We start from the raw sequence: 27,542 nt of genomic DNA on the forward strand, positions 1-27,542 counted from the left end.
TATGTGTTATAAAATTATTTGCAGGAGACTCAAACTGTCTTGTAAGGTTGTATCAGCTTTACACGGAAAAGAGACCACCTCAGATGTCCGCCCCAGAATCAAGGTTATATGTAGCCCTGAATCTAAATTTTGGAAAGGGAACAGAATCGAGTGATCTCTGGTTCATCAACCAGAACCTGGGAAAAAATAAATTGGAACAATTGGCCAAAACCATGAGTGAGCAGGCTGGATTTCAGGCTAGGCATGTTAATCACTCTGCAAGAAAAACATGCATTACAAATTTGCTGGATGCCGGTTGTTTCCCCACTGAGGTGGCACAGCTGACTGGTCACAAAAATCTGACGTCTCTAAATCATTACCATACAAACAATATGGAAAAGCAGCACAACATGTCTAATATTCTTCACATGTGTAAGAGAAAAGAACCAGTGACAAATCAAGAACCAGAACCAGTTACTAGGAATTTGATGATGATGACAATCAGAAACTTGTAGCAGCATCCCAGGAAATTGAGCAAGCGCTATCCTCCATCCAAACATATGAAGGGATTCCTGTAAGAAAACCAACACATGATAAAGCTGAACAAGTTTTAGACCTTCCCATTAAACAAAGCCCCGGTGGTACACTGACCCTGCAAACATTATGAAGGACACTCAGTCACTGTTTAATGGCTGCACTTTTAATGGGCCTATCAGCATTAATTTGAAAAATTAGGAACCATACAGTGTGCATGCATAACTGGTACTGCCTCCTTAAGTTGTAGGCACTGGAATGAGTGAACTAAGTTAGTCTGACTGTACATACATGTACATGTGGGCTATTATTCCATTCATCCACTGTTATAATTATATTGTTTTTATTTCACATGTTTCTGTGTTGAAAAATGTTCTTTTATCTTCACTTCCTGTGAAATAAATGTGTGCTACATGTATTTTATTGCAATTTGCGTTTCCAGTCCCATTGTATAATAAGTCTTACAAAGAAACCTATAAAGTAGTTTCAAACAGCATTGACATAAACGATTTATTTCATTTCTTAAACGTTGTGGACACAGTTTCTCAAAATATCTAAATCAATTATGTGATATATTTATTTTTTAAGTTCTTTTGTTTATTTCCTGACTAACTGTAGTTTAATTTCAAGAAGTGTGTAGTTACGCTTAATTAGTTTCCAAAAATATTGCCCTTGTTCTCGAGATGAATCAAAGTTCATGGACAAAAAGACTAAACAGTACTGAACAATGACAAATGTACCTAGTTCTGTTTACCAAATACTGTATTTTATTTTAACAGGTAAAAGTACATCAGTGTACTGTACATGCATTCAAACATGAAACTAAACAAACATATCTCTGTCACCCGGTAACAGTAGTAGTACAATATGAATAGTACGATTATGTGAATTAAGCTCACTTTAGTTGTTCAAAAAAGTATATAATGTCACAACCAAAATGGCTAGAACTTGTAGTCTAGAGTTCCTGGTTACAACAGTTCAAGTGCAAGAATCTCACAAGATTCAAAGATAATCTGGATAAAATGTCCATTCAACTGTACACTTCATTAACTATTTAAATCTGAAATTTCCTATATCGATATCATCTAAGTTATTCACAACAAACACGTTTTCTTACTCATTTATCCGTTTGAAATTCAGTTAAACTAAAAGTAGAGGTAGTTAATGTGGTTGTTGCCATTTTGAACGTCACGAAAATTACCCAAAAGAAAATTTACCAGCTAGATAAAACCATCATGTTTAGATATCGGCATATCGACAGACAACTGAATACTTGAGTCAAAACATGTGTATTAAACAGTTCAATATATGGCCGCGGGGGACTAAAGCCCTCGGGCCATTATCAACATGCCGGGGCTATTATCACTCATTGGCCCTGCGCGGCCATATATTAATCTCTAATAAATGCCTAGTGCGACCAGATATTGATTTATTGATTAATAGCTATACCTTTATTACAGAAGGGAAATTTCATAAAATGCCTTTTCCGATAATCATTATCTTCAATGGATGGCCACAAGCAGTATTTTAAACAGCCGTACACATTGCAGGCACAGTTATACATTAGGTCTGTTCTGCGAATAATATGGTCCGCTTCATTATCAAGTGAATGTAACGAGGCCACAGACAAAGAACAAAACAGAACTTATCAATCTGTGTTTGCCATTTTGTATTAAAATATTAAAGCATTGGTCAATATTTAACTGTCTTTTTATATTCCCATCGCGTTTTTATCCGTGTGATCAAGCTTTACGTCTTCTCTGTTTGCCAATATCGACATCTTTTAAATATTTCCTTGATTTAATGTTATTATTCAACCTTGTGTTATGCATTGTGTGCAGAAAGCATAATTTTATTCTAAATATATACATATTTTTACTTGAAACGTTTGCCATAAGAAAATATAGAGGATTATTGTTCATTTTAGTGTAAGATCGTAAAATATATCTCCGTGTGCGCACCAAAATATTTACTTTTGGTGTTCACGAGGTGAAATATATTCCGATCTTGCACTAAATCCAACAGTTTTTCTTTTTTATTGTATGCCTAAAACGGATATAAAATGACATTTAATCGTTGATTTCAGAAAAACGCGCCAAATTTTATGCGAACGCAACGCCATTTTGGTAACTACGTCATCGAAATTATGTCCCAGCCCTGTGCGTGCTGGTGATTAATGTAGAAATGAGAGCCGGCCAAAATTTCAAAACAGTGAAATATATCAAAATATTATTTCACTGTATGAAACAGTGAACACTTATTTTTATTTCACTGAGAAATCACTATACATTACAGCAAAGCATATAATCAAAGTTATATTTCGTGTTTGGGACATTGTTGTTGTTGTTGTTGTTTTGACAATGTTTGGAAGCCTTTTTTCTCTATAAAATCTAATGTGAACAATAGCACATGTAATCAAGAAGACAGAATACTTTCAGGCCATAATTGTTCCATACGATGTATTTTTTAAAGCTGAAGATGTTATTTATTTTAGAATAAATATATACAAAAATAACAGTACAGCAAAAGTAAGATGAAATGGATTGGAAAACAAGCAATGTTATTGTTATACTAATTCCTTTCCATGTAGCAGTGTACAGTTACGAATTGCATAGAATGTCAATATATGAAGTGTACAGTATTGAATAATAATAGTAGAAAAAACAAACAAACAATAAAAAACGCAAAAATATCCTGTCACACACACTGTCCCGATGAAAGGCGATCGATACACCAATGGGGTAGACTATTAGGCGTCAAAACGCGTTGATGCTGCAATGAATCTCTGGACTTTTAAAAGCAAGCTTGAATTGGCATCAAGGGTAAGGCGATCATTACCGAAAAGAAGATTTTTTACAGTAGCAGCACACGGTAAATCATGGATAAAACGGTCACGCATTAATTGATATCTAGGACACTGAGTGAGATAATTTGACACAGTTTCAACGGCATCTCAAGCACAAAGGGAAGAAGGGATTTTGTTTCTTCTGTGAGGGTCATAATTTAATGAGCTACATCCTAATCGCAGACGAGCGTAATTAACTTGATGTTGTCTGTTTCCTACATTATACAGGGGTAGTGGTTTCTTTTGTTTCGTGTTAACTCGCTGAGAGTAGTTGTATGTCTGATATCTTCAGGAAGTGATTTTCACTGGCGAATAGTCAGGGGAAAATTGAAGTAGCATAGGCTTGAGTGTTACAAGGGATGACTGGAACATCTGAGCGATTTCGTAGGGCATATGGCTGAGCTCTCGGCTGAGGAATAAGATTTGTAAAATACACTGGAGAAAGATCATTTTTCATTTTAAAGAACAGAATGAGGCGATGTTTGCGTCTCTTTTCCGCCAGTGTATCCCAGTTAACGTCAGCCATAAGTCGCTCAATACTACAAAGTTTTTTAGCATCGGTTACAATTCTAGCATCCTCGTGATGGACAACTTCGATATCATTTTAAATTCATTACTACACTTGTCCCAGACAACATCGGCATACTCGAGTAAAGGTCTTATAAATGTGACATTCATTTTATCCAAGGCTGCACGGGAAATTACAAACTTTAATGTCCTAAGAATACCAATTCTCTGCCATGCCTTGTTGATGTTAGAAGATATGTGAGATTGTCATTTTCCATCTGAAGAGAAGGTTACCCCAAGTTGTTTATGAGTACTGATTTGAGATATGGGAACGTTGTGGAGATAAAGTGGGGGTTGATTTTGTTGTTGACGTTTACGTTACGAAAAAAGAGAACAGATTCTGTCTTAGATGGTTTAAAAGTTACTAGCCATTTCTTCGTCCAGTATGATATTTGAGACAGGTCATGGTTAAGGTCGGTTGCAGAAGTTACGGAATAAAGTTCGACAATAATGTAAAGTGTCATCTGCGAATAGGCGGATGTTTGCTTAATGCCAGTGACAATGTCATTAATGAGGAAAGGAAGAGCAAAGGACCAAGGATATATCCTTGAGGAACACCTGCGTTGATAGTGAGGATTCCTGAAGCAGAGTTGGATAAGACTACCCGTTGTTTGCGGTCAGAAAGAAAATCAATGAAGAAGTGAACCACTTATACCGATGGACGACAGCTTATGAATAAGACCATGATGCAAAACTCTGTCGAATGCCTTTGATACGTCACAAAAGACAGCCCGTACTTTTTTCTTCATCATAGGCTTTGCTGACGTCGTTGCAAAATAAAGCTAACTAGTTGACGCTAGAATCGCCTTTGATGAAACCAGTTTGGAAGGATGTAATTATTCTGTTCGAGATGACGTAGTGGTAAAGGTTTTTGTGGATGCAGCGCATGAGTTTGCCATTACAAATTAGAAGTGGTATTGGTGTATAATTGCAGGGAGAACTGGATGGATCAGATTTTTTGAAAATGGGGCAGACGTTCGCCCACTTCCAATGAGAAGGGAAAGTCGAGTTTGCCAACAATTTGTTAAAATAACTCGAGGGAGGTACAGCAAGTTTGTCTTTGCCCTCTTTAATAAGTTTGGGACTAATCGAGTCAGGACCACTGGCTTTACTTGGATCAAAACAGGAAATTGCATCTGGAACGTACTGACTTGACAAAAATATTTCTGAGAGTAAAGTGGATGGAACGTTCTCAACTGTAAAAAGGGTATGTTGCTGCGGTTCTATGGTTGATTGTTTAATAAAGTACGAGTTTAGAACGTCTGCATTTTCTTCATCGGACTCTGCCTTAATTGTTTCATCAAGAAGAGTTGGTATTGGTAAAGATGATTGTTTTTGAGTTAGTTGTTTAGCTAGTTTGAACCATAATTTAGTTGTTACGTTATCAGAGTTAATTTTGTTCATTATTGTATGTTCGTTTTCCTTTTTTTTTTTCGAATTAAATTTGTTGTTTCGTTGCGATAGTTTCTGAGTTGTTCCCAAGTCAGTGCATTATTTGAAAGTTTAGCTTTTCGTTGTAATTTGTTACGTTTTTTAATTCCTTGTTTTACCTCTTCGTTTATCTAAGGGACGTCGCCTGGACGAATAATAACATTTTTATTTGGAATGCTCTCATAGGCTTATTTTAAGATTATTGTTTCTTTTTATGAACGACAAGTCGGAAGATCTGAGTTAATCGTTATATTTTACATAATCGCCTTTGTCATCTAACCATATTTGGCGCCGAAAATAAGTCTGCTTAGGTTTTGTGAATTATAAACAGCAACAGTCGGACAGAGAAAACGGACAAGATTCGGAACAAAAGGATCTGCGACGAGACTTGAAAGAACTTGATTGGAATGTTTATTGAACATGAGGTCGATAAAGTGAACTAGAGTGCTCGGTGAAGTGAGTTGGTGAGTTAATGAGCTGTTCAGAATTTAGGAAATCTACACATTGTATTTGACGGATTCAAGCTGATGTTGATGTTAAAATCGCCTGCTACAAGTACGTTGTCAACATGCTGGTTGAAAGCGTGGTTGAGTGAATGTTCCATGTTTAGCCACTGTGTGTTGTTTAGGCCCTTGAAAGTGTGAATAGTTGTACTTTGGAATAGTTTTACTGCAAAATCTCCAGCTGGTAAATCGCAAAAGGCAATATACATATTTAGAAAATATTTAAATAATGTGTTAATATAACTCCTGAGCATAAAGTTGAACTCTTTGATAAACTTAGTGAGCTAATTTTGTTGTACGGGTCTGAAGTATGGGGCTCTATGAAAAGAATCCATATGGAAATAATACAAACGCAATTGATCATATATATATATATTATTAAAAACTAGTAAATAAAATGATTTCATCCTAGAAGCGATGCTAAATAAACATGATAAGGTAATGGCTTAAAGTCATTTGTTCTCACAAAACGCAAATACAATTATCTTGTTTACAAACTAACTTTAGATGATATTAAACTTAGTCCTTTGAAACAAACTGGGAGAAACAAGTTACATTTTTTCAAGTTTATTGGGATTCTATCATGTTTGGTTATCACAAAGTGTTAAAGATAACCCTAAATGTTTGCTACTTTTTAAACAAACACCAACATATAATTTGGTTCAAGATGTTCATGGCAGTCGTCTATGAAATTGTCTTTGTTATAGAAATATATTTCAATTTAATTTCAATTATATTTGAAATGTGTTAACATCGAGCAGTATAGGAATGCTCTCAGCAAATTAAGAGTATCATCTCATAGACTACGTATTGGAACTGGCGGATGTAATAATACATATATTTTTGATTGGACTTTTCCGACTTGTAGTATTTTAGAAGATGAGTTTTACTCTCTTTATGAATGTAATATGTATTCCGAAATTATATAATTATTCATTATGTTGAATATAAACTGAAATAAATCTATGTTCTGTCCTATGATTAACATACTAAATGATTAATTTTGTATGTAAGTTAATAAATTTGTTACAATTTAACTGTAAATGCCACTTGAGCGTATCCTTAAACAAGATTACATTTACATAAAAACCTTACAAGAATTTTAAATCTAATTTTAACTTAAAGAAACTAGAATGTATTTAAGATTGGTACTTAAAAACTTTTATACTACATATTAAAATGTCATAATGATTGATTGCATTGCTAGATACTGAAGTCGAATTACTGAAAGAACTTACCTTTGCAAAAACCGACCTTAAGCATATCCCCAGCACCTTTGTGTCCATGCTTTAGAAGCAGTTTTGTAAGAATTCCATACCAATTCGGATGTTTCCCGGAAACCCGTTCCAATAATAATTCCGAAGCTTCAATGGCTCCTTTGTTGGACATCACGCATTCTATTTCTTCCTTGTCGTCCGATATCAAGAGATCATGGTGCAAGAGATGTGCCATTATTTCTCGAGGGTTAATCATTTCTCGAAGCTGCGGCATCATAATTGATACGTATTTCCTTTGTTCCGTGTCATCGACAATTTCATGGCGTCTTATTTTCTTCAGCAGACATGTGAATTCTGAATACAATTGCATTATTATTTGGAATACAATATAAACATATTTCGTTTTCACAAATCAAAGCTAAATTATTTACACGGAACTTAGTATTACAATTACATTTACATTTGCCAAGTCACTATGAATGTTTAACCCATTACTTTCCCTACATAAAAGTCGAGATATGCCCTCTGTCTTATTTCAACCGAGTAACACCAAAAAACGTTGGTTTCCGCTTGCGGTATTTTTGTTGCTCAATTATGGTTTTCAATATTCCGATTTTCCGAATGTTTTTTTTATTTGGTCGAAATTTTTCGTTTTTGATATCTTATTGAGCAACACGTGTTTAAAAGAATCATAAGTATTGCTAAGAAATCTGATTGGTTTGTTTGTAATTAAAAGCTGTATTGAAACTTTATTTGTTTCAAAATGGTTGCCCTTTTATTTATATACATGTATATGAATGTTTCTTCGATGGCCCTCTACCAACCATACGAATGAAATGTCGAAACAAACTTCATTCCTTTTAAATAAATCTCTAAGCTATCAAGTGTACATACAACTAAAGGTTTTACAAAGAATGACCGAAAGGGTCCGAATTGGTTCTTCCCAAACTCATATTGCTTGTGCTTTGATAGAATTGCAAATTAGATGATTTTCTTGACTAATAATGAATGACCTTAAATATTTCCTCAGCTGGCAAAGGACGTCGGATAGACGTCGAATGACCATCGGATTTACAGTCGGATATGAAAGTTTAATCCGACGTCTAGATCTGACAACTTTCCGACCAAAACCGACCGTAGTGCGACCAATTTTCAATCAAACATTTACCTTACGTAAGACGGTGACATGAACTTAAAGTGCGCCCTACTCATAGCGAAAAGAAATCGGGTAAATATAACCAGAGCTATAATTAAATGTTGAACGGTATTTTGGATGTCATCATATAATATTTAATGTATTATATGAAGTATTATTTGAATGTTTGAAATAAACAAAACTAAGGATTCCAAACACAATCCTATGAAAGGTCTTCATAAACACTTGCTTTATACCAAGTTGGGTCAAGATATGTCAACCCTAACTAAAGTTATTCAGTTTCAACCGTTTTTCTATTTTAAGTTAAAGTGACCTTGACCTTGACCCTAGCGACCCTAAACACAATCCCATGAAAGGTCTCCATAACATCTTCCTATGTCAACTCTAACTTTTGTTTGACGCCGCCCGGCCGAACAACGACGTTCGTCATTCTAATAAACAGGTTTTACTCTGTGAAAACCTGGTTAATAATCTGATCAAATGTGTAATCTGACTATGGGATGTAATAAGACTATTGAAATAGTTTTCAAGAACTACCGATTTATTAGTTCAAATGTATACTATTTGTACGCACGCGCGCATACGTACTTATTCCTTCTGAATTCTTTTCTTTGATATTTTAATTTCCATTTTACATCGTTTGCGACATTCCATTACTGTGGTGGTCGATGGTACTATGGGTACAAAGGCACGAACACCTACGTTCAAAAAGTGAATGTAATGTTTACAGGATATTGGATTGAAAGTGAAAGGGCAAGAAATTTGATGTAAACATAAGTGTGAACGACAACAGTGACCTTGACACAAAAACAAGTATGCTTTTGATATTTTCTTACTAAATACCGGCTTCCATGTGGTATGCCATTCTTGGTGATGTAGCTTGGTGATGTAGCTTTTAAGAACATCAAAAACACATTTGGAATCCGGATCCTAATTATGTATTACTTTCTGCTATTTGCAAATGGATCTTTACGAAAATCATATATAAAGGATAATTGTTTGTTTTAGTGTAAGATTGTAATATATTTCACCGAGTGAGCAACACAAGTTATATTTCATGAGCGGCATAGCCATGAATGAAATTCACTTGTTATGTTCACGAGGTTAAATATATTGCGATATAACACGGAATCAAGCAATTTTTCTTTTATTATATGCCTTAAAATGGTATTAATGACATTTAATTGATTCAAATAGAAAATCGCGCCAAACTGTATGCGCAAGTGACGTCATTTCGTTAATGACGTCTTTGAGTTTGTGTCCCAGCCCTGTGCGCGCTGATGTTTGTTTTGTTTGTGATTTTATGTTCTATGTCTTTGGCGTTAACCCAGTGCCACTAAACCGGGTTTATGTTTAAACTTTTTGCTACTGAGCTTGTTTCTGTAGCTTTCTGCATAAAAATTTTGATAGCAGAACGGGTTGAAATTTTATAACAGTGAAAATTATTAAATAAGTTTCACTGTTTGAAAGACCATTTTTATTTCACTGATAAATCTCTAGCAACCATCGGCAAGCATAGTATTCTTTGTCTTTATATTAGTGCTATTCTGAACTACAATGTAGCTCTCCGGTGAATGATAACTGTTCATTATCTTACCTTTACATATCACTTGCATTAAATACTTAAACTATGTCTTTACGAGACGGCTAGCTAACTAGTCATTTAAAGAGTCGTGATGCCATGAGCAACTTCCATCAGGCAAATAAAAACACTAGTGAAAAGACTGAATAGCCTGCAACCTACACTTGATGTTTTCGTATATATTATCTACAAAGTTTATCGATAACTATCAAAATGATTCAGTATTTCAAATGTCATATAGCATACTTGCATTTCAAAATGAAATATAATTTCTTATTTCTTAACTATTCTAATGAAGAGGGATATACTAAATAAAATGAAATGTGAACGTTGTGTAAAAGAGCACATTCTAGCGGCGTTTACATACTGGTTTTCTCAAGAGCATTTAGGAATTCTCGCCATCTGCCTGGGTCGGGTGAAGACTTTATACTGTCCAAAAGTAAGTCTGTCGCAAGTGCTGGATCGATATCTCCAATTTTTCTTATTTTATCCTTTTCCCTTTCATCTGAAACAAATGTAAATGGTTAATTTACATACATCGATTAACAAAGGTGAAATTACCTGTCTATATATTTATTATTCATATTTTACACTTACAGTAAGTCATTTACGAGTAGTCCTTTAGTTGATATTATTGAGAGGTTATAAAACACGGCATGCACGTGTACTTGTATGTTAAGCTACACGTGTGTGTGTGAAAGTTGAAGTTAAGTTTAAAAGGCGTTTGAAAAAATTCACTTGAAACTTGTTCTCTTAGGCTCGTTGATGCCGCATATATCACGTTCCTCATTCTATCGAACATTTCCTTCGAAACTTGACCTACAATGACCTAACCCTGGATGAAGTAGGGCATACACAGTGGTCCGCTGGTACATGTAACCGTACAAGTAATGTTTCGCAACTTCTCTTTTAAACTTTGAAAAACTACTTTAAACATATAACTCTTACATAAAGTATTTGACAACCCTTAGTAAATGACAATATATATGTGAGAAAAAAGAAGGATCCATGGAAATGGATGAATCACTTCATACATTTTGGCGCTCATTTATATAAAAATACTGCATTATTTTAATAAAAACAAGCAAAGTCGTTGAATTGATATCCCCCGCCTGATTAGGCAAAGTTCATGGATTTGAAATGAAAAGTAGGTGGAATATTCCTATATTAACATGTTATATGGCTGCAGAGAAATGGGCCGTTATGAACGATGGATATAAGGTTTAGTTTGTTTAGAATTATTTGAATTAAACGTTTTGTATATAGAGTATTATTTGTAACAGTTTCTATGAATTTGAATGATTTCAAAGTGAAAGTTCAGATATGTCTGAAATGATACAGTAAATAGCGGAAAATGACTCATGGTGAATCATGAATAGGAGCTTCATGTTGGTGATTATTGATTATAACCTATCATAATCAATTATAATGGAATTTGCTAAAAGTAAATTATCATAAAACACATATATTTGTTATCATGTGTTCAGCCGTACATGTATGAACATAATCCGACCAATCAATACCATTCAATGGTTTTGGACAAGAGTTTTGTAAGATTTGACCTAGTGACCTAATCTTTTATCACATGTGACCCAGTTTTTTTATCACATGTGACCCAGTTTTAAACTTGTCAAAGAGTTCATCAAGGAAAACATTCTGATCACGTTTCATGAATATTAGACCATACATAATGCCTATAATGTGTTCCAAAGATTGTTCTAAGATTTGAGCTAGTGACCTAGTTTTTGACCCCATGCGACCAATTTTTACAAGCGGTGCATATTTCATCAAGGGGTACATCCTGATCAAGTTTAAACATAATCTTACCAATCATTACCATGGTATGGTTTATGACAAGATTTTTCAAGGATTTGACCTAGTGACCTAATTTCCGATCATATGTGACCCAGTTTTATATACGTCCAAGAATGTCAAGGAAAACTTTTTGATTAAGTTTCATGAATGTTTGACCATGTATAATGCCTCTAGTTTGTTCCAAGGATTTTTCTAAGATTTGACCTATTGAACTAGTTTTTGACCCCATGTGACCCACTTTTACAAGTGGTCGAGATTTGATCAAGGAGAACATTCTGACCATGTTTTAACATTTACGATCAATTCCTACCAAGATTTGGTTCCGGACTGACGAACGGACGGAATGACGGACGGACGGACAACGCCAAAACAATATCCCCATCTCGAAACCTTCGATTCGGCGGGGGATAAAAAAGTCAATTGAAGTTAACGCATCGCATTATGGTTCATTATGCACTCGTTTACACGAAGTACTGTCTGAATCTGCACATAATACCAATTTATTTATTAAAAACAATGATCTGCACTATGTAGGAGGTTAGAAAATATTTACGAAAGAACGCATGTGTATCCTCTTATCATGCACGATAACTCACCAATTAAAAACAGCAAGTGCAAAATTTGTTTTGGGATCAAACGAAGTCGAATATCTCCTCTGAATATTCCAACCAGCTTTTGATATTCCGGTTCTTCATTCTGTAAAACGAGTTTCATATAAATATATAAACATGCTAAGTTGTATTTTATCATAAGTTTCTTCTGGTTTAAGTAATCACAATGATGCAAGGCAAAAATAAAAGTGTGCTCCGGAATCAGAATTGTCTCCACATCGGGCATTTTATGGACGTAAAGGGATAAAATGTTGTTTTTGATCTGAAAGGAAAAGCCATGGCGTTTAGTGCACATATTTTGGTGCTCAACATCACAAAACAACCCCTATTACATAAATGATATTGACGCAAAACTTGCATCTTGCTTTCTGACTTGTCCATATGCTGGATTCACCTGAAACTATTCCCATTCTTGTAGCAATTTTGGATTTAAATACAACTACAATATAAACCATTCTATTAAAAATGTTTATAATAAACATGCCAAGCTATATAAACATCTAAACAGGCTTTAAATACCACATTGAACTCGACTGTTTGAAAATAATTTCATTATTATCTGTAGTATTAATGCTTTAACAAAAAAAGGAAGATTAAGAATAGATTTTGATGAAAATCTAATTTAGCTCTAGTGGCCATGCTGTATTGAGCCAGAACTGTTTGAACTAGCGTGTGAGAGGTCAAAGCTAGTTAGTTTCAGACCAAGTATCAAATGGATCGTCCAAGCAATTCATAAAATATTTACCTATCGACCTGTTTGGAACCAGCATGACCTATATCCGACTTTGATGTAGATTATATAAAGACAATTTTGAACAAAGTTGTATGTATCGATGATGTTATGGTCGAATGTAGAATAATAGTGATCTTTGTGATGTTTATTCATACGGAAACCCTCATATTCGAAATTGGCCTAGATTTGATAAAAACGATCATTCTGAACAGAATTATCGATGATCATTCTGAACGGAATTCTCGATGATTCGTTGAAAACATTTTTGTATGCTTTGACCAAGTAATTTAGTTTTTTAACTGACATGACCCACATCCAAACTCGAGGTTATAAAGGAGTTATTTTATATCAGTATGACAGTATTTGAAAAAAGATATGTTAGATAAAAAAAATCGTGTTGTTCTCAACTCTTTTAAAAAAAAAACATGACATTTCTGCCATTTTACGACAGAGGTGAGCGTTAGGTTCCCCAACGTTGAGTTTTTATTCTCCTACTCTGAAATCAGTGATGAAGTTTAAACTTTTTCTTCAATAATGTTTTGTCCAATAGTATTTTCCCAACCATTTTCGATCGAATATGGTATTTGTGGGGGTATAGGGTAATCCTCCAGGCCGGTTTCATGCCAGCCAATGCCCACTCGAAGAAGATTCGACAGCATATTTTTTGTATTCTTTCTCCTGGTTTTTAAAATGAGTATTAGTCTATATGAACGTTGAATTTGCTATGCGAAATTCTATTTTAAAGAGGACCTGTCATAATAAATAAATTATAAAATGAATCAATACTTTATTTAAGTTGTATTAACCGTTTGATAAAATCTAACAAAGAAACTCTAAAAATTGTATATAAGATTTTATAAAAATTATTTTCCCCATTGTTAATACCAAAAACTTGTCATGTTCTCACTTGTTGTCAATATTATTTAAGTGTCTGTTGTTGAAAAGAATTATGAAAACATATCCAATAGCAAAGTTTTTTTCATCTCACGAATATAATTATCATTTCAAAATACTAGAAATAATAGTTAAATGCCAATCACCTCAAAAGTTGCTTATTCAAGGAGTGGGTGACATGCAATAGTATATATCATATTGTTCGGCAAAGTCTGTAGTATATTCAAGTGATAGTATAAATTGCCAACGCGTGGTTTGGACCGAGGTATCCAAGATTGGCGTCCAAAATGACGGCCATAAATTCGCTAAGTATGTAATGTTTGAATAGGACTATTTTCTTTCATTGGATAAGGCTAAATATTAACATGGATAATGCTTGTTACATAATGTACTTCAAAGCAATATACAACATTGACCACTTCAAGGTCAAGGTAATGGCCAGTTTAAGATCAGAGTACGAATAAGTTATTTTTAGTTTGTGTCGAAAACAGGTGGAAAATTGAAAAATGTATGTTCCTTTATTTCAAGTGGAACTTAGGGTAACGTTTTCAGATCTTTCTGAAAAAGAAGATAGCCATAATGTGTTTCTATCTGAGTCAACTGAGTCTTAAAAACTCCATTAGGGTATAATTCCTAATTTTCTGTTATAGACACAATAGGTTCCGAGCAGCCCTCAGTATCCTGTTGTGCTTAGAGTAAAGCCAACTTATCCGTCTATCTATAAATGAACAGACGTGCTTATCAAAAGCCACGTCAGTGCTCATTTAAGCTCATGTTGGCCACAATTAACCCTTATTTGTCGGAAGACGTCGAAACAAATGCGGATGTAAACAAAATAATCATAATGACGTAAATGAGTTTAATAGGTCAGCCATTGAAATTCCTTGATTGAATATACCTTCGGCTCCAATACGACAAGGACGGCTTTTGAATAGAATTTACTAGAGTGAAAAATAGTGATATTCACCATTTAAACCAAGTTGTCCAACTTGGCTTATAAGCATACTTAACGTTCAAAGCTTTTGTTCAGTAATCGTTTGTAGATTTTAATATACTCGTAAATAAGGGTGTAAGAGTGTAAACATAGTGAATTATTGCATTATTTTCTCCGTTATTTTATAAATCAAGGACATAAAACTCAAGACCTACTAGTTTAATTTCGCCCATATTCAAACTTAACCGATATAGTATTGCTATACATAATCGTTAAACACATGATTAGGATTAATTAAGAAATGGAGATGTTGGTGTGTGAACAATGTTAAATATGGCACTTTCTAAAAATTCTAGGAAAATTATTAAAGATCATCAAGATCTTATGGTCACACATTTTCGTTTAGAAATTGCATTTCAGTGAAATTTATAAAGAGAGAGTTCTTTAATTTGATAAACAAAGTACTAAACCTTGTATTTCATTATATTCAAGACTTATCAGTTAATAATTTTTAATAATTTGATTTTTACTTCACAATTTTACTAGGCAAATTATCAAACCACATCCTTACCGTTGCAAACGTATACCTTATACATGTTTACTATTTTTGTTGGCAAATTATTAAACACAATTCTTAACATTGCATATATATTATACATGTTATCATGCTTAACAAAAGACCGGTTATCCAGCTATCCTATTGTTCGTTTTAACAAAACATCAACACAAAATATATTTTCCTGGACTTCATGTATAGCTAAATCAATTCCTATTCGTAAGATGAACGCATTATATACAATGACAGATTTTGTAATATTATTTCTGATTCTGTACTAAGCAAAATGTAGGGATTATACATACTTAGGTTTCAATATATTTAACCGGTAAAAACGTCTTTGGTTTAAACAAAACAATGTTTATTTCAACATTTTAAAGATACACATGGTTTAAGCATAATCAAAGAAAATACTGTAGTAAAAATAGAATAAAAAATCAAGTGATATATGCACAAAACAAATTAATCACGACAGAATTGAGAAGGACACTTTAAAGCTTATACAATGCATCGCTTCTGTCACCTCATCAGTCTGCGTGTACTGGGGTTAATGCTGTTATGATTTGAAGACTATTTTTACTTGTTATAGTGTGGTGGATAAGGTGGAAGGTAGATGCCAAATATATGATGTAGTAGATGGTAAAATGCGTTGGAAGTATGGAAGTAGACACAAAGAGAGAAACGGAAGGAAACAGGGCGATGTGGGGGGGGTTCAGGTCAGAGGTAGATATTAGATAATAAATAAACAGTAGTAGACAAAGGTCTGATTGCAGACAATTGGTCGAATAGGTTATGTTTTTGAGCATGATATAGGGGACAGGTGTAGAAGAAGTGGTATTCTCAATTTCTCCACATTGGCAATTTGGGCTATTGACAACATTAGAGAGCAAGTGATCATTAAGATTACTACAGTGCATCACCAGCCTGGCACGAGTGACACTCAATTTGCGTTTACCCTCATAGTAAAAATGAGGAACTGATTGTTTGTTTTTGTTACGATTATACTTGAGGGATGGCAAGGATGGAAAAGAACGAACTGTTTCCGGCAGTGCATTCCATGAGAATATTGCAGATGGCCAAAATGAATTGATAACATCTGGGTTTTACAAGACATATTAAGTTAACAGAATTTCGAAGATTGTACGAGGTTGTAACAGGACGGAATAAGATAACCTGGCATAGGGGAATACAATATATTGTAGAACAGAGTAAGTTTATGTTTCCACTTTCTTTGTTTCATGTATTCAAGTCCCGTTTTATTATAAAGAAAGGAGAATAAATCGTGATGCTGCGGAGATGATTCGCGCTGCCTCATGCTGAAATATTAGGCCCTCTTCGCTAGCTTCGTCACATCTGCATATTTCAACAGAAGCCGAATAAAAGTTTTATATAAAACTTCAACAATATATATCTGGGACGTATTTGAAACATCGCATGAGGTAAATACGTTGCCAGGCCTTCATTTTGACGGACTGAATATGATCATGCCATGAACAGCTACTAAATAGAACGACACTGAATTGTTTGTGAGTTGTAACCTTTCAATATTAAATTCGTATACGATGACTTCGTGGATGAGAGGGAGATGTGCTTGTATACGGACGTTTGATGTTTTAATATACGATTATTAGTTTTTAGTGTGTTGACTGTAATATTATCTTTTCAGTAAATTGTTTTAGCAAATTCAAATGTCTCTGTTATCCGACAACTGTATCTGAGGCTAAGGCCAAATCGACCGCAAACAGTAGAGAAATATTTGTCTCCAATCTGGAATTTTTTTATTTCTCTTGCTATGGCCATCCTCTTAAAACTTTTTGACGATTTCATTCAAGAAAAATACAAAAAGCATCGGTGAAAATAAGCAGCCGTATAAGTCCTAGTTGGTATTCAAATTCTGCCGAATTAATATTTTTACTATCTCTAACTTTTGCTTTTACTTTGTAAATTATTGAAGTCAAAGCCTTCAAAAAAGTTTACAGATGCCACATTTAATTTGCAGCAAACTTTTATTATGTTGCTTGTTAAAAATACTATGCAGCACAAACGCATTATAAACAGTGCAGTACTATTCTCTAAACCAGGCTTGCGGTACTTTAATTTGGTCGAAAATATTAGCATAAAATGTAAGACGCTTTTTGATAATACTGGTGCATATTTAACCGAGGATATTCAATAGCTAAATGTCTCTTTAATTGTGTGCTGACGAGCGGTCGCCCTTTTAAAAAAAATCGATATGATTATTGCTTCGTGCCATTCTCTCGGAAAGTAACCTCCATTGAAGATCAAATAGCGGTTTTATTATAGATAATAGTACATCTATGGATGATACATAACAGTCCGGTATGATATTACCGCTGCCTCCACGTTTTCAAGTTATAAAGTTTTGAATAGCTCTGACAGTTTCATCGTCCTCTATTTCAGCGTTGAATATAATCTCCGTAGTCTCATTTATATTCGGTTTCAACTATTTCAGGTATGATATTATCAACATCAGTATTTGTATTAAACAAGTTTTCAAAATGTTCGACCAATTGATGTTATTATATATTGTTTTCAATTTGTGCACTCGTACTCAGTTGATTGAGCTTATTCAATGCCTTTGCGTTAGAAGATCGTTAAGTTGATATTCGTCGTATTTTAGTTTTTATGCCTCCGAAGGTGGGCATATTAAAATCGCACCGTCCGTCCGTCCGTCCTTCCGTCCGTCCGTGTGTCCGGCTCAATAACTCGTGTCCAGGCTGTAACTTTCCCTTGTTTGTACAGATTTTAAAATAACTTGCCACATATGTTCGGCATACCAAGACGACGTGTCGCGTGCAAGACCCGTGTCCCTACCTCTTAGGTCAAGGTCACACTTAGTGTTAATTCACAATGGAATGCTGCATATAAGGACATAGAGTATAGGTTGTCGTGTCCGGGCTGTAACTTTCCCTTGTATGGACAGATTTTAAAATAACTTGCCACATGTGTTCCACATACCAAGACGACGTGTCGCGTGCAAGAACCGTGTCCCTACCTCTAAGGTCAAGGTCACACTTAGGTGTTTATTCACAATGGAATGCTGCATATAAGGACATAGAGTATAGGTTGTTGTGTCCGGGCTGTAACTTTCCCTTGTATGGACAGATTTTAAAATAACTTGCCACATGTGTTTGGCATACCAAGACGACGTGTCGCGTGCAAAACCCGTGTCCCTACCTCTTAGGTCAAGGTCACATTTAGTGTTTATTCACAATGGAATGTTGCATATAAGGACATAGAGTATAGGTTGTCGTGTCCGGGCTGTAACTTTGCCTTGTATGGACAGATTTTAAAATAACTTGCCACATGTGTTCGACATACCAAGACGACGTGTCGCGTGCAAGAACCGTGTCCCTACCTCTAAGGTGAAAGATACACTTAGTGTTTATTCACAATGGAATGCTGAATATAAGGACATAAGAATGTAGGTTGTCAAGTATGGGTGGTATTTTTATGTTCAGAGGCAATTTAAAATAACTTGCCATATGTAACTTTTCATGTACTGACCTTGTTCATAGGTCAATGTCACATTTGGAGGCATTCGTCACATACTGTGACAGCTCTTGTTGTTTGTAAAATACCTCTTTGATTTGATAAAATCCACTAGGAATATATCTGTTCTATACTGGCTGAGTACCTAAATCGGAACACTTTCGGCACTTTTTTTAAAATATTTTGAGTTAGATTTGCACCACATCTACAAAATTTTCCATCAGCATACTAGGATTCAAGACCCATTGGTTGATATAAATGGTGTTTTTCAAGATACTTCCAATCTGCATGAAAAGTACGTTATTTACCGCAGAGTCAAGAACTGCCATTTTTGTTCCTGGAGTACCTAAATATGAAACAGTTTTAATTCGTTATTTATTTTTGTGTTTCCTTTTAAAATTATTGCTACATGTTTGTTTAAGTAAACTAATAATTCATTGTATTCCCAGCTTGTCTTTTTGCCATTTTTGTCAGTAAAATTTGATGATTTAAGTAAAAAATTCAGACTGTGCCAGTATGCTGTAATTTTGGCAAGCTAAAGTCACTCCCCCACGTGCCATGTATTGACATTTGAACATGAACAACTTTGAATGATTGAAGCATTTTAAATATTAACCGGAGTATCGTGTTATTTGGAACGTGTATTTAAGGCAAGCGTCTATATTGATTAAAATCGTAAATAAACAGATCACAATTGGAAAAACGCTTTTATAACGGGTGTTCCATATTTAGTTACTGTTCCGATTTAGGTACTCAGCCAGTACATTCTATGGCTTTGTTTTTCATTATTTCAAAATTTTGCAAAGTTTGAATATTGTAATTGTTTTTAAAATTAACGGCACAAAACTCAAGATCTACTCTCTCAAGTTGACCCATTATCAGACTTGACCGATCTTTTATAAAAGCTTTCATAATCGTTTTAAATATGATTAGGATAAGTGAAAAATAAAGTTGCTAGAGTGTAAACAAGGTTAAGTATTGCAAGTTTTGATAACTCTTGAAGTATGGTCAGATTTGATCAATAATCGAACTTTCCTTTTGTTTTAGTCAATTCATGTTAAGTCATGTTCAAACAGAATGCAATGAGATTCGTGATTAATCACAATAGTGTAATTTTGCTTGTGACATTGTTTCCTTTTAAGATAATTATGCGTTTACGCTATTTAATCACGTAATTATTCTCGTCTAGTTCCCAGGTTGCCAATGTCTATGTATTTCCTTCAATCGTTATTTATTGTAAACTTCATACTTTTCGGTTCTCTTTGTAAATGTAAGTTTGAGTATTTGTCTTATTATTTTATGTTTATTTGTTGTATATTTTATACTACAACCACGACAAATATATTAAACAACTAGACATACGACCCCTATACTCAACACAGTCATACTGGTTAAATAATAATATATAAAGAAACTGTCCCCTGTCACAAACAAAGGCATAAGCTCTTGACCCATAGTCAAACTTGTCCTAGATCTTGTGGCCATATACAATGTGTTCAATAACTATTGTTTCAGAAATATTGATATTGGTAAGGAGCTCATCTCTTATCTCTATCGATTATTCCTGTGGCAAGTAGAGCTGATTCTATTGTTTTCTGTCATGTATTAAGGTATCTTCTAAAAAAGTTTCTTCATACATGATTGATCATTTTATCCCTGCTAGCTCAGTTCATAAGTATAACACTAGGTTTATAGAGACCATATCAACTAGTGTCAATGATACATCTTCATTTGTCGACAGTGGTCGCTTTTTCTACCCAAAGGCCAAACGTTTTAGTTAGAAGTACTTTGCCCATCGTGGTTGTTCATTGTTTAATAAGTTACCACAAGATATTAAGTCCATTAATAGTTTTAGGTCCTCTGTTAAAGCGTACTTATTGGATGGACTAAGGTCATTTTGATTTTATTATATTTGTTTTTAATTTGGTTTCTTGTCAAAGATAGTTTTATTATTTGTACAATTATCGTGGTCAGGTAAGATAAACAGGAAATGTTAAGAATCATTAAAATAAAATATGATATTTTTTTGTTTCGTTCAGGGTAAAAGCGTTCATAATCGTTGATACACGTGTTGGTGGAATGGTGCTTTACACACATCATTGTGTGGTATAATAATTTTACAAAAAAATATTGTGTAATATGTGTGAAGCTGATTTGTTTAAATTAAATGTAAAGAAAGAAAGAAACTAACATTATTAAGGGATATTTTATACCGATCGGTAAATTGTTTGATAAATCTGATGGCATATTGTGTTAAAAGCATTCATATCTCATTGCGGATGCTCAATCAAAACAACATGACTTCTGAAACACTCGGTGAATCGGTGTAAGGGATAATGGAAAATAGTTCAATGGCTGTATTACAAAAGATACTATAAATCAAATTTATACTTGTTGTAAAAACGCTTTTTTAATTTGTTTAATGTAGTACAATGTGCCTGAATACCTATCTACACGTAACAAACAATGGATCTCCTGTAATTTAACAGAATGCATTATAAAGGTAGATCGACGATTTATTAGTTGCAAACGAAAGTTATTTTTTCATGTAGAAACACATCTCTTTTATTTAAAAAAGCGAAACTGAGACTCGTGACAGCAAAAAAGTACCAAATCTACGGAAGGATGTGGAAAGAACATGCACGTTATTTCATTATCTCATCTAACATCGTATGTGATAAAGAACTAAACGTGTTCACGTTCAATGCCTTTCCATTTGTATTATTTAACAGTATCTGCAATATAATATTATCAATAAACTTGAATACCACAAATCAAATATGCCGCCTGTCGGGTTCTCTATCATTTTCAAACCAAATTCCGTAGTTATATTGTGCATGTCATAGAGATTGCAGATATGTTCAAATAAATTTAATGATTTTTAATAACATATGACAAAAGTATCACTATAAATAATGATTACATCTATTGCTCTCATATTTTGTGAAAAGCATGGGTAATTAAACATTTGAGCCATTTAATATATATTTGCATAAGTCATTGCTTGGTCAATGTAGATAATCAAATCATGGTCCCGACTGTATGATGTCGCCTGCTGAATTTTACAAAGTGTTTTGGTGAAGTTTTGACAAGTTCATGGGTCATAGCTTCGGCATTACTATTACGATCCGCTTGTTTTCCAAACACTAAGGGGATATTATCAACATTTATATTGTCTCCCCATTTGCTAAGTGTCGGATATGAAACGTTTCAGTATGAGAAGACTGTCAAAGTATATTGGGACAAATCCTGACAACACAGCGTAAATGGTGTGATCTGGCTGTTAATCAAACTAGTTCCAGATAGTATGGCCTTCAATATTGTAACCCGTTAATAGTAAAGATTGGATAATAATTGCTCAAGTAAAAGAGCGGTCAAAGTGAATTTGGTCTAATATTGATAGTTTATGGGACATAAAATCATAGTTAATAATCCGATTTGACCGTTGATCAAACTCAGTCTACATATAAGACGCCAATTTACACTGCAACTAAGTTTAACAAGGATTGAATAAGAACTGTCAAGTTGGACAGCGGACGAAGTAAGCTTGATCAAATTTTGACAATTTAAAGGTCATAACTCTGGAGAGTTGTGCGAGCTGGTGTTGAGGAGCTCATTTCAAATATTATGTCAATAAACATACATAGCAGAAGGAGAGAGGAAATGAAAGTGTGAAGGTGCGGACTACGACGACGACGCCAGACAACATAATCCCAATTTGTCTGCCATGCTTCACAGGCGACATAAAAACAAAAATCATACAAAAACGTGGCTTTCTTTTGCTAACGAAACTGATGACTTTCCACACAAAACATCACATTACTCATTACATATGGGTTATTGTAATTAGGCGTATATTTTCAAACATTATTAACGTCTTTAATGTGCATAAATATGTGTCGAATTAAACCGTTGATTTTGTTAAATTGTAATAACCTTTAACAGTTACTTAGACTGATTGATAAAAATGCTGAATTTAAAGTTTCAGAAATTCCTAAACAAACTCGTCAAGTCTAAATGAACAAAAGTGGTTATGTAATATGAAGCAAGAGTAGGTTTAACATTTGAATGAATAAAAACCACAATGCGTTTCACCAATAATCAATAATGTAAACATTTGATATGGAATTGTAATTCAAGTATGAGCGATAGAGTATCGGATTGTGATATTTGCTGAATGCAGAGGGAAACTTTAATTTAGTTTTTGCAGAGATAGCATAATTGAATGTAAAGAAGCAAATTAAATTATTTTATACGGATACAAAACCTACGAATAGTTATCGTTTTATGCACTGCTGGTATATATTTATGCTTGACTATAAAACAAACGCTTTAGAGCTTTTAAGTTATGTTATTGTGCGAAAAGTTAATCCTCAAATGTTAATTTATTTAATTTTTTAGTGAATATATTTCCTTAAATGAACGATCGCTGAACAACACGATGACAGCTGCAATTTTTGGCGTTGAAGTGCTTTTTCATCGCACTTAATAGTTCTCCCTTCTTTTTCTCCTTCTCCTTTTTCTTTCCCAAGAGACCAGAAAACATTTTTAGAAAGTTGAAATGGTGTACGCACAAAAACAGTGTAACTCCATATGAAAGCAGCCTAACGACAAGTGACAATGAATGACAACATCCAATATACGATTTGTAATTATTCAGATGTAAACGACAATAAAAACAATATCGATCAAAAAGTGTACATTTACAGAAGAAGGGTAGCAGACATTTACAGAAAATGTTTGTTAATGTATTAACTATAACTTATTTTCTATGTTAGGTATTGATTTTCAAGTAAAAAAGAGATAAGGCCATAAACCAAAAGGTTTTTGCTATACTGTTATTTTATACATGGTGGATTGTTTTGTTGTTGCTGTTGCTGTTGTTGTTGTTGTATAAATGATACGGAGCCCATTTTCTAAATAAACCTTAAGTTTATTTTCGTGATAGCCATTTCGCGTTCAATATATATATGTTCGAATGTGAAATTATTTTTCTAAATTTCTCAATTTCGAAAGTTTGGAATGACTTGCCGGTACTTTAAACAAAAAACTGAAACGTTTATCAAAAATAACGTGTATTTAATTTAGTCCAATAAGTATACCATTTGACTGGAGATAGATCTTTATTTTATTCGACAGGTCTTGTCATACGGGGCACCCCCAAGAATGTGAAGAAAGTTTCTACATTTCTAGAACACAGATCGCATATGCAAGAGTTGGTTATCCTTCTCTTCTTTGTTTGACTTGGAATTGCTCTATACTGTATCCGTGTATACTAGTGATTTTTTTTATATTTCCTCTTTGGTCTTCATTTCAGTAAATTGTGGCATATTATTGGCCAATGGGAGATGTTTCAAGAACTTACCATTATATCATAACTTTTGGAAAGAAATTTCATTTCATCAATTGAGTAGAATTTCAGTGCTCTACCATCAAAGATGTGTCCAAGGTACAGACAAAACTTGTAAATACCTCATAGTATTTAGTTTCATTATTGTATTAACATTCAGAGATTTCCGGATGATGTATTTTCGTATATTAATTTGTTCTTGGTTCCTTTGTATTAAGTTCAAAGAGATTATTTAAGGATTGAATTGCGGAATTGATGTCATTATCGGGGTATGAACGCAATTGGACTGGTCAACGTGTGTGCAGTCCGAAGGTCTCCACGCGTACTTTGACCAGCCAAATTGCGGTCAATCCCGCAATTCATTACTTATATGTACACCAATAGTTCATTATTTCATTCAAGAATTGTTAAAATAATACTTCATTTAATTAAATTAAGTTAACCTTTCAGTAATCCTTTCTTACCCATTCTGTTAATAGAACAACCCGACTGTATCCGGAAACATTTTTTTTTCCAATGATGTAATCCAGTACTCTAATCCTTATTTCAGTAATCCTTTCTTACAATACCCATTCTGTTGATAGATTGACCCGACTGTATCCGGAAACATTTTTTCAAATGACGTCACAATAACGCAGGAAAAGATCGACCACTTGAAATCACTTTAAACGTAAAATTGAAACACTTATTGAAACACTTCATATAACATATGATAATTGAACACTTATTAAAATGGTGATTTATATTTTACGCGACCTGCTGACACAATACTAAGATCAACAGTTTTCATGTATATTGTTATGCGATGAATTGCGATCCAAACATTTCCGAAGATGATATCATCGGATGATAACCGATGCCGAAAGGCAGTTCATTTAAGGAAACGAATGGAAGTTGAGGTGTTAAAATAATGTTGTGAATACTCATATTATAACAAACGTGTTCTTTTTTTTCTGCCTGACAAATAAAACATTTCGCCCTATCGTATGCACTATGTTAAACCTTGAATGTTTTCATGATAAGTCTTTGAATAAAAATTGTTTTAATAACATGCAGAAGTATTATTTCATGTCTTTCATGGAATGTCAAGTCACCGTATTTCCAGGAGTTATACTTTTTTCTCGCTTGATTGAATATAGTTTGTTTATAGAATAATACATGGTCGACCATGGCTTTTGGTTGATAATTGCCCCAGTGGAAGGAATAATTGCCCGAGGGCTTTATATCAACCATATATTATCGTGTATAATACATATGTTTTGTCATTTGTCAATGATTTCAATAGTAACATATGTATTATTATACCATAACAAGCTAAAATAAATTTTAATATATTATCTGTTAGTTGATACGGTGGATTTTGTAACAGGGAAAGCTTATATTTGAAGGGCGAGCGTTTTTACTACAGATATTTTTCCAAGCAAGGTTGTGTTGCCACTTTTGAAAACATAGTTTAATAATGTTTAATAAAAGGCTACAGTGGACCAACCTTTTGACATGCGTCCCTCATTCGAAAGCTTGATTGATGTAGTTTAAAATGTTAAGAGGGTACTACCCAATTTTATTTTTTTTTAATTCAAGTCCGAAATGGTGCATTTTGAGCGAATTTTATTACTTTTTCTTCGATATTGACATGAAAAATAAACTTAAGCATCTCATTGATTATATGATTTAATACCTCATAAATTGATTTTAATGTTATTATGAAAATTCTAAGAAATCGACTTAAAAGAACCTCAGCCAAACACAAAGGTCTACTAACACCAATAATAGACTATAACAATATTGCAATCAACAATGGATAAGAATGCTTTCTATTGATCATCAGCAAAACTTGGTGTACTTACCTGTCCCTACATCTATCAACCTCAGAAACATGAGCTAATAATAATATGAATATCCTGCTTCAAGTAACAAGGATAAATGCCCAACAGCCTCTGAAAGAGAGACCTAAAAAGTACCAAGATAACACACAGATTGCACAAACATTAAATTATCGTTCTCAATTAATGTCTGGGAAACTGTTTGGCACATTAAGAGGGGGGATTGAGCGTTCAACCTCAGACTTGCCTCGTCGGAGCCAGTACCAACTTAATGAGAGGAAAGAAGTATATAGATTTAAAAAAATACAATGGAAACTACAGAGAGCTAAGTAGCCACGCATCATATTTAAAGGTACTAGGCTGATGCCTGATATTGAACGGGAGACAACACATAGATTACACACAGACAGACAACATACATCAAATAGTTGTATCAGCAAGTAAAGGAGTCATCGCATCGGAGCGGTCAGTGAAACAGGAGTTCAATGGGGGGTTTAACTCTTCTTTCATATGATCAATTTGTATTCAAATTATGCTTATGAACTCAAACGATATTTTGTCAAGTTTAAGCTGGCTGGTTCACGTAATGTGGTATATCCATCGAACTTTACTTTTCACTGACGGCTCCTGGGCAGTAGTGATGGGCGATCGGCTGGAGATTCATTATCGATATATCGGACAGACAAACTAATTAATCGGAGTGATCGATATAAATCAAACAAATAATGTCCATTTTGTGACATTTTGCATCTAGTTATTAGGTACTGGTAAATAAAATTGCACTTTTTGCATGGCTTAAGAATCAATAAAATAAGGAAGTGAAATATTTATGTAGTTTGTAACGTAATATGTTTTTCCAACTAAATGCTCATATACGACAAATTGTCAACATACAAATCAAAAACAAACATGAGATAAACTCTATGTAAACTTAATGTTAAGTCATAAAACTGAATAGTCAATGCATCATGATAACTCAATGTCAGTCTCTGACTTGAATAAATTGATTACAAACTCATAAAATTATAAGTGCATTTACACTGTCAGCAATAATGACTAGTAATACTAGAGGTTAAACATTATAATCTAAAAGAACCTCGAGGCAATGAAATTATGTCTGATTTTTTTTTTAAATCTATATTAATAAATAGATAATGCAACAACAGCTGAGATACTATTCTTCCTCATTTTCCAGGGTAACCGTATTTAAATTCATTAACTTCCGTAAACGAAAATATACTGAACTAGAGTACACGGCTGCAACACTTCGATTGCTCGATACCGGCAAGAAATCGTCGACGATCGTAGACTTTAAGCCCGCGGCGACAATTAATCAACTATCGCCGATAATCGCCCTACAAATACTAGGTAGTAGCTTATCACTGCTCTTCTCCGATTTTGATTGCTGAATGGTCATAAAATGTAAAATATCAAGCGAATGACCGTACAAAAAGCTTTCTTCCGCAATAATAATTTTCACAATAAAAACATATCATTTC

The 27,542-nt window shown here is 33.9% G+C and overlaps 1 protein-coding gene across 3 annotated transcripts in view; it reads right to left on the reverse strand.

Moving 5' to 3' along the window:
- LOC128236641 (uncharacterized) overlaps positions 1-27,542 on the reverse strand; it is an 80,871-nt gene that overhangs the window by 37,966 nt on the left and 15,363 nt on the right. For all 3 annotated transcript variants that reach the window (XM_052951637.1, XM_052951638.1, XM_052951640.1), the window contains exons 2-4: positions 12,226-12,325; positions 10,182-10,319; positions 7,098-7,430 (exon numbers count right to left, since the gene is read on the reverse strand). In XM_052951637.1, the coding sequence (XP_052807597.1) occupies positions 7,098-7,430; positions 10,182-10,319; positions 12,226-12,325 (571 nt within the window). The remainder of the gene's footprint in view (positions 1-7,097; positions 7,431-10,181; positions 10,320-12,225; positions 12,326-27,542) is intronic.

The sequence above is a fragment of the Mya arenaria genome, chromosome 6 (assembly GCF_026914265.1).
Source record: "Mya arenaria isolate MELC-2E11 chromosome 6, ASM2691426v1".
Taxonomy (NCBI): Eukaryota; Metazoa; Mollusca; class Bivalvia; order Myida; family Myidae; genus Mya; species Mya arenaria.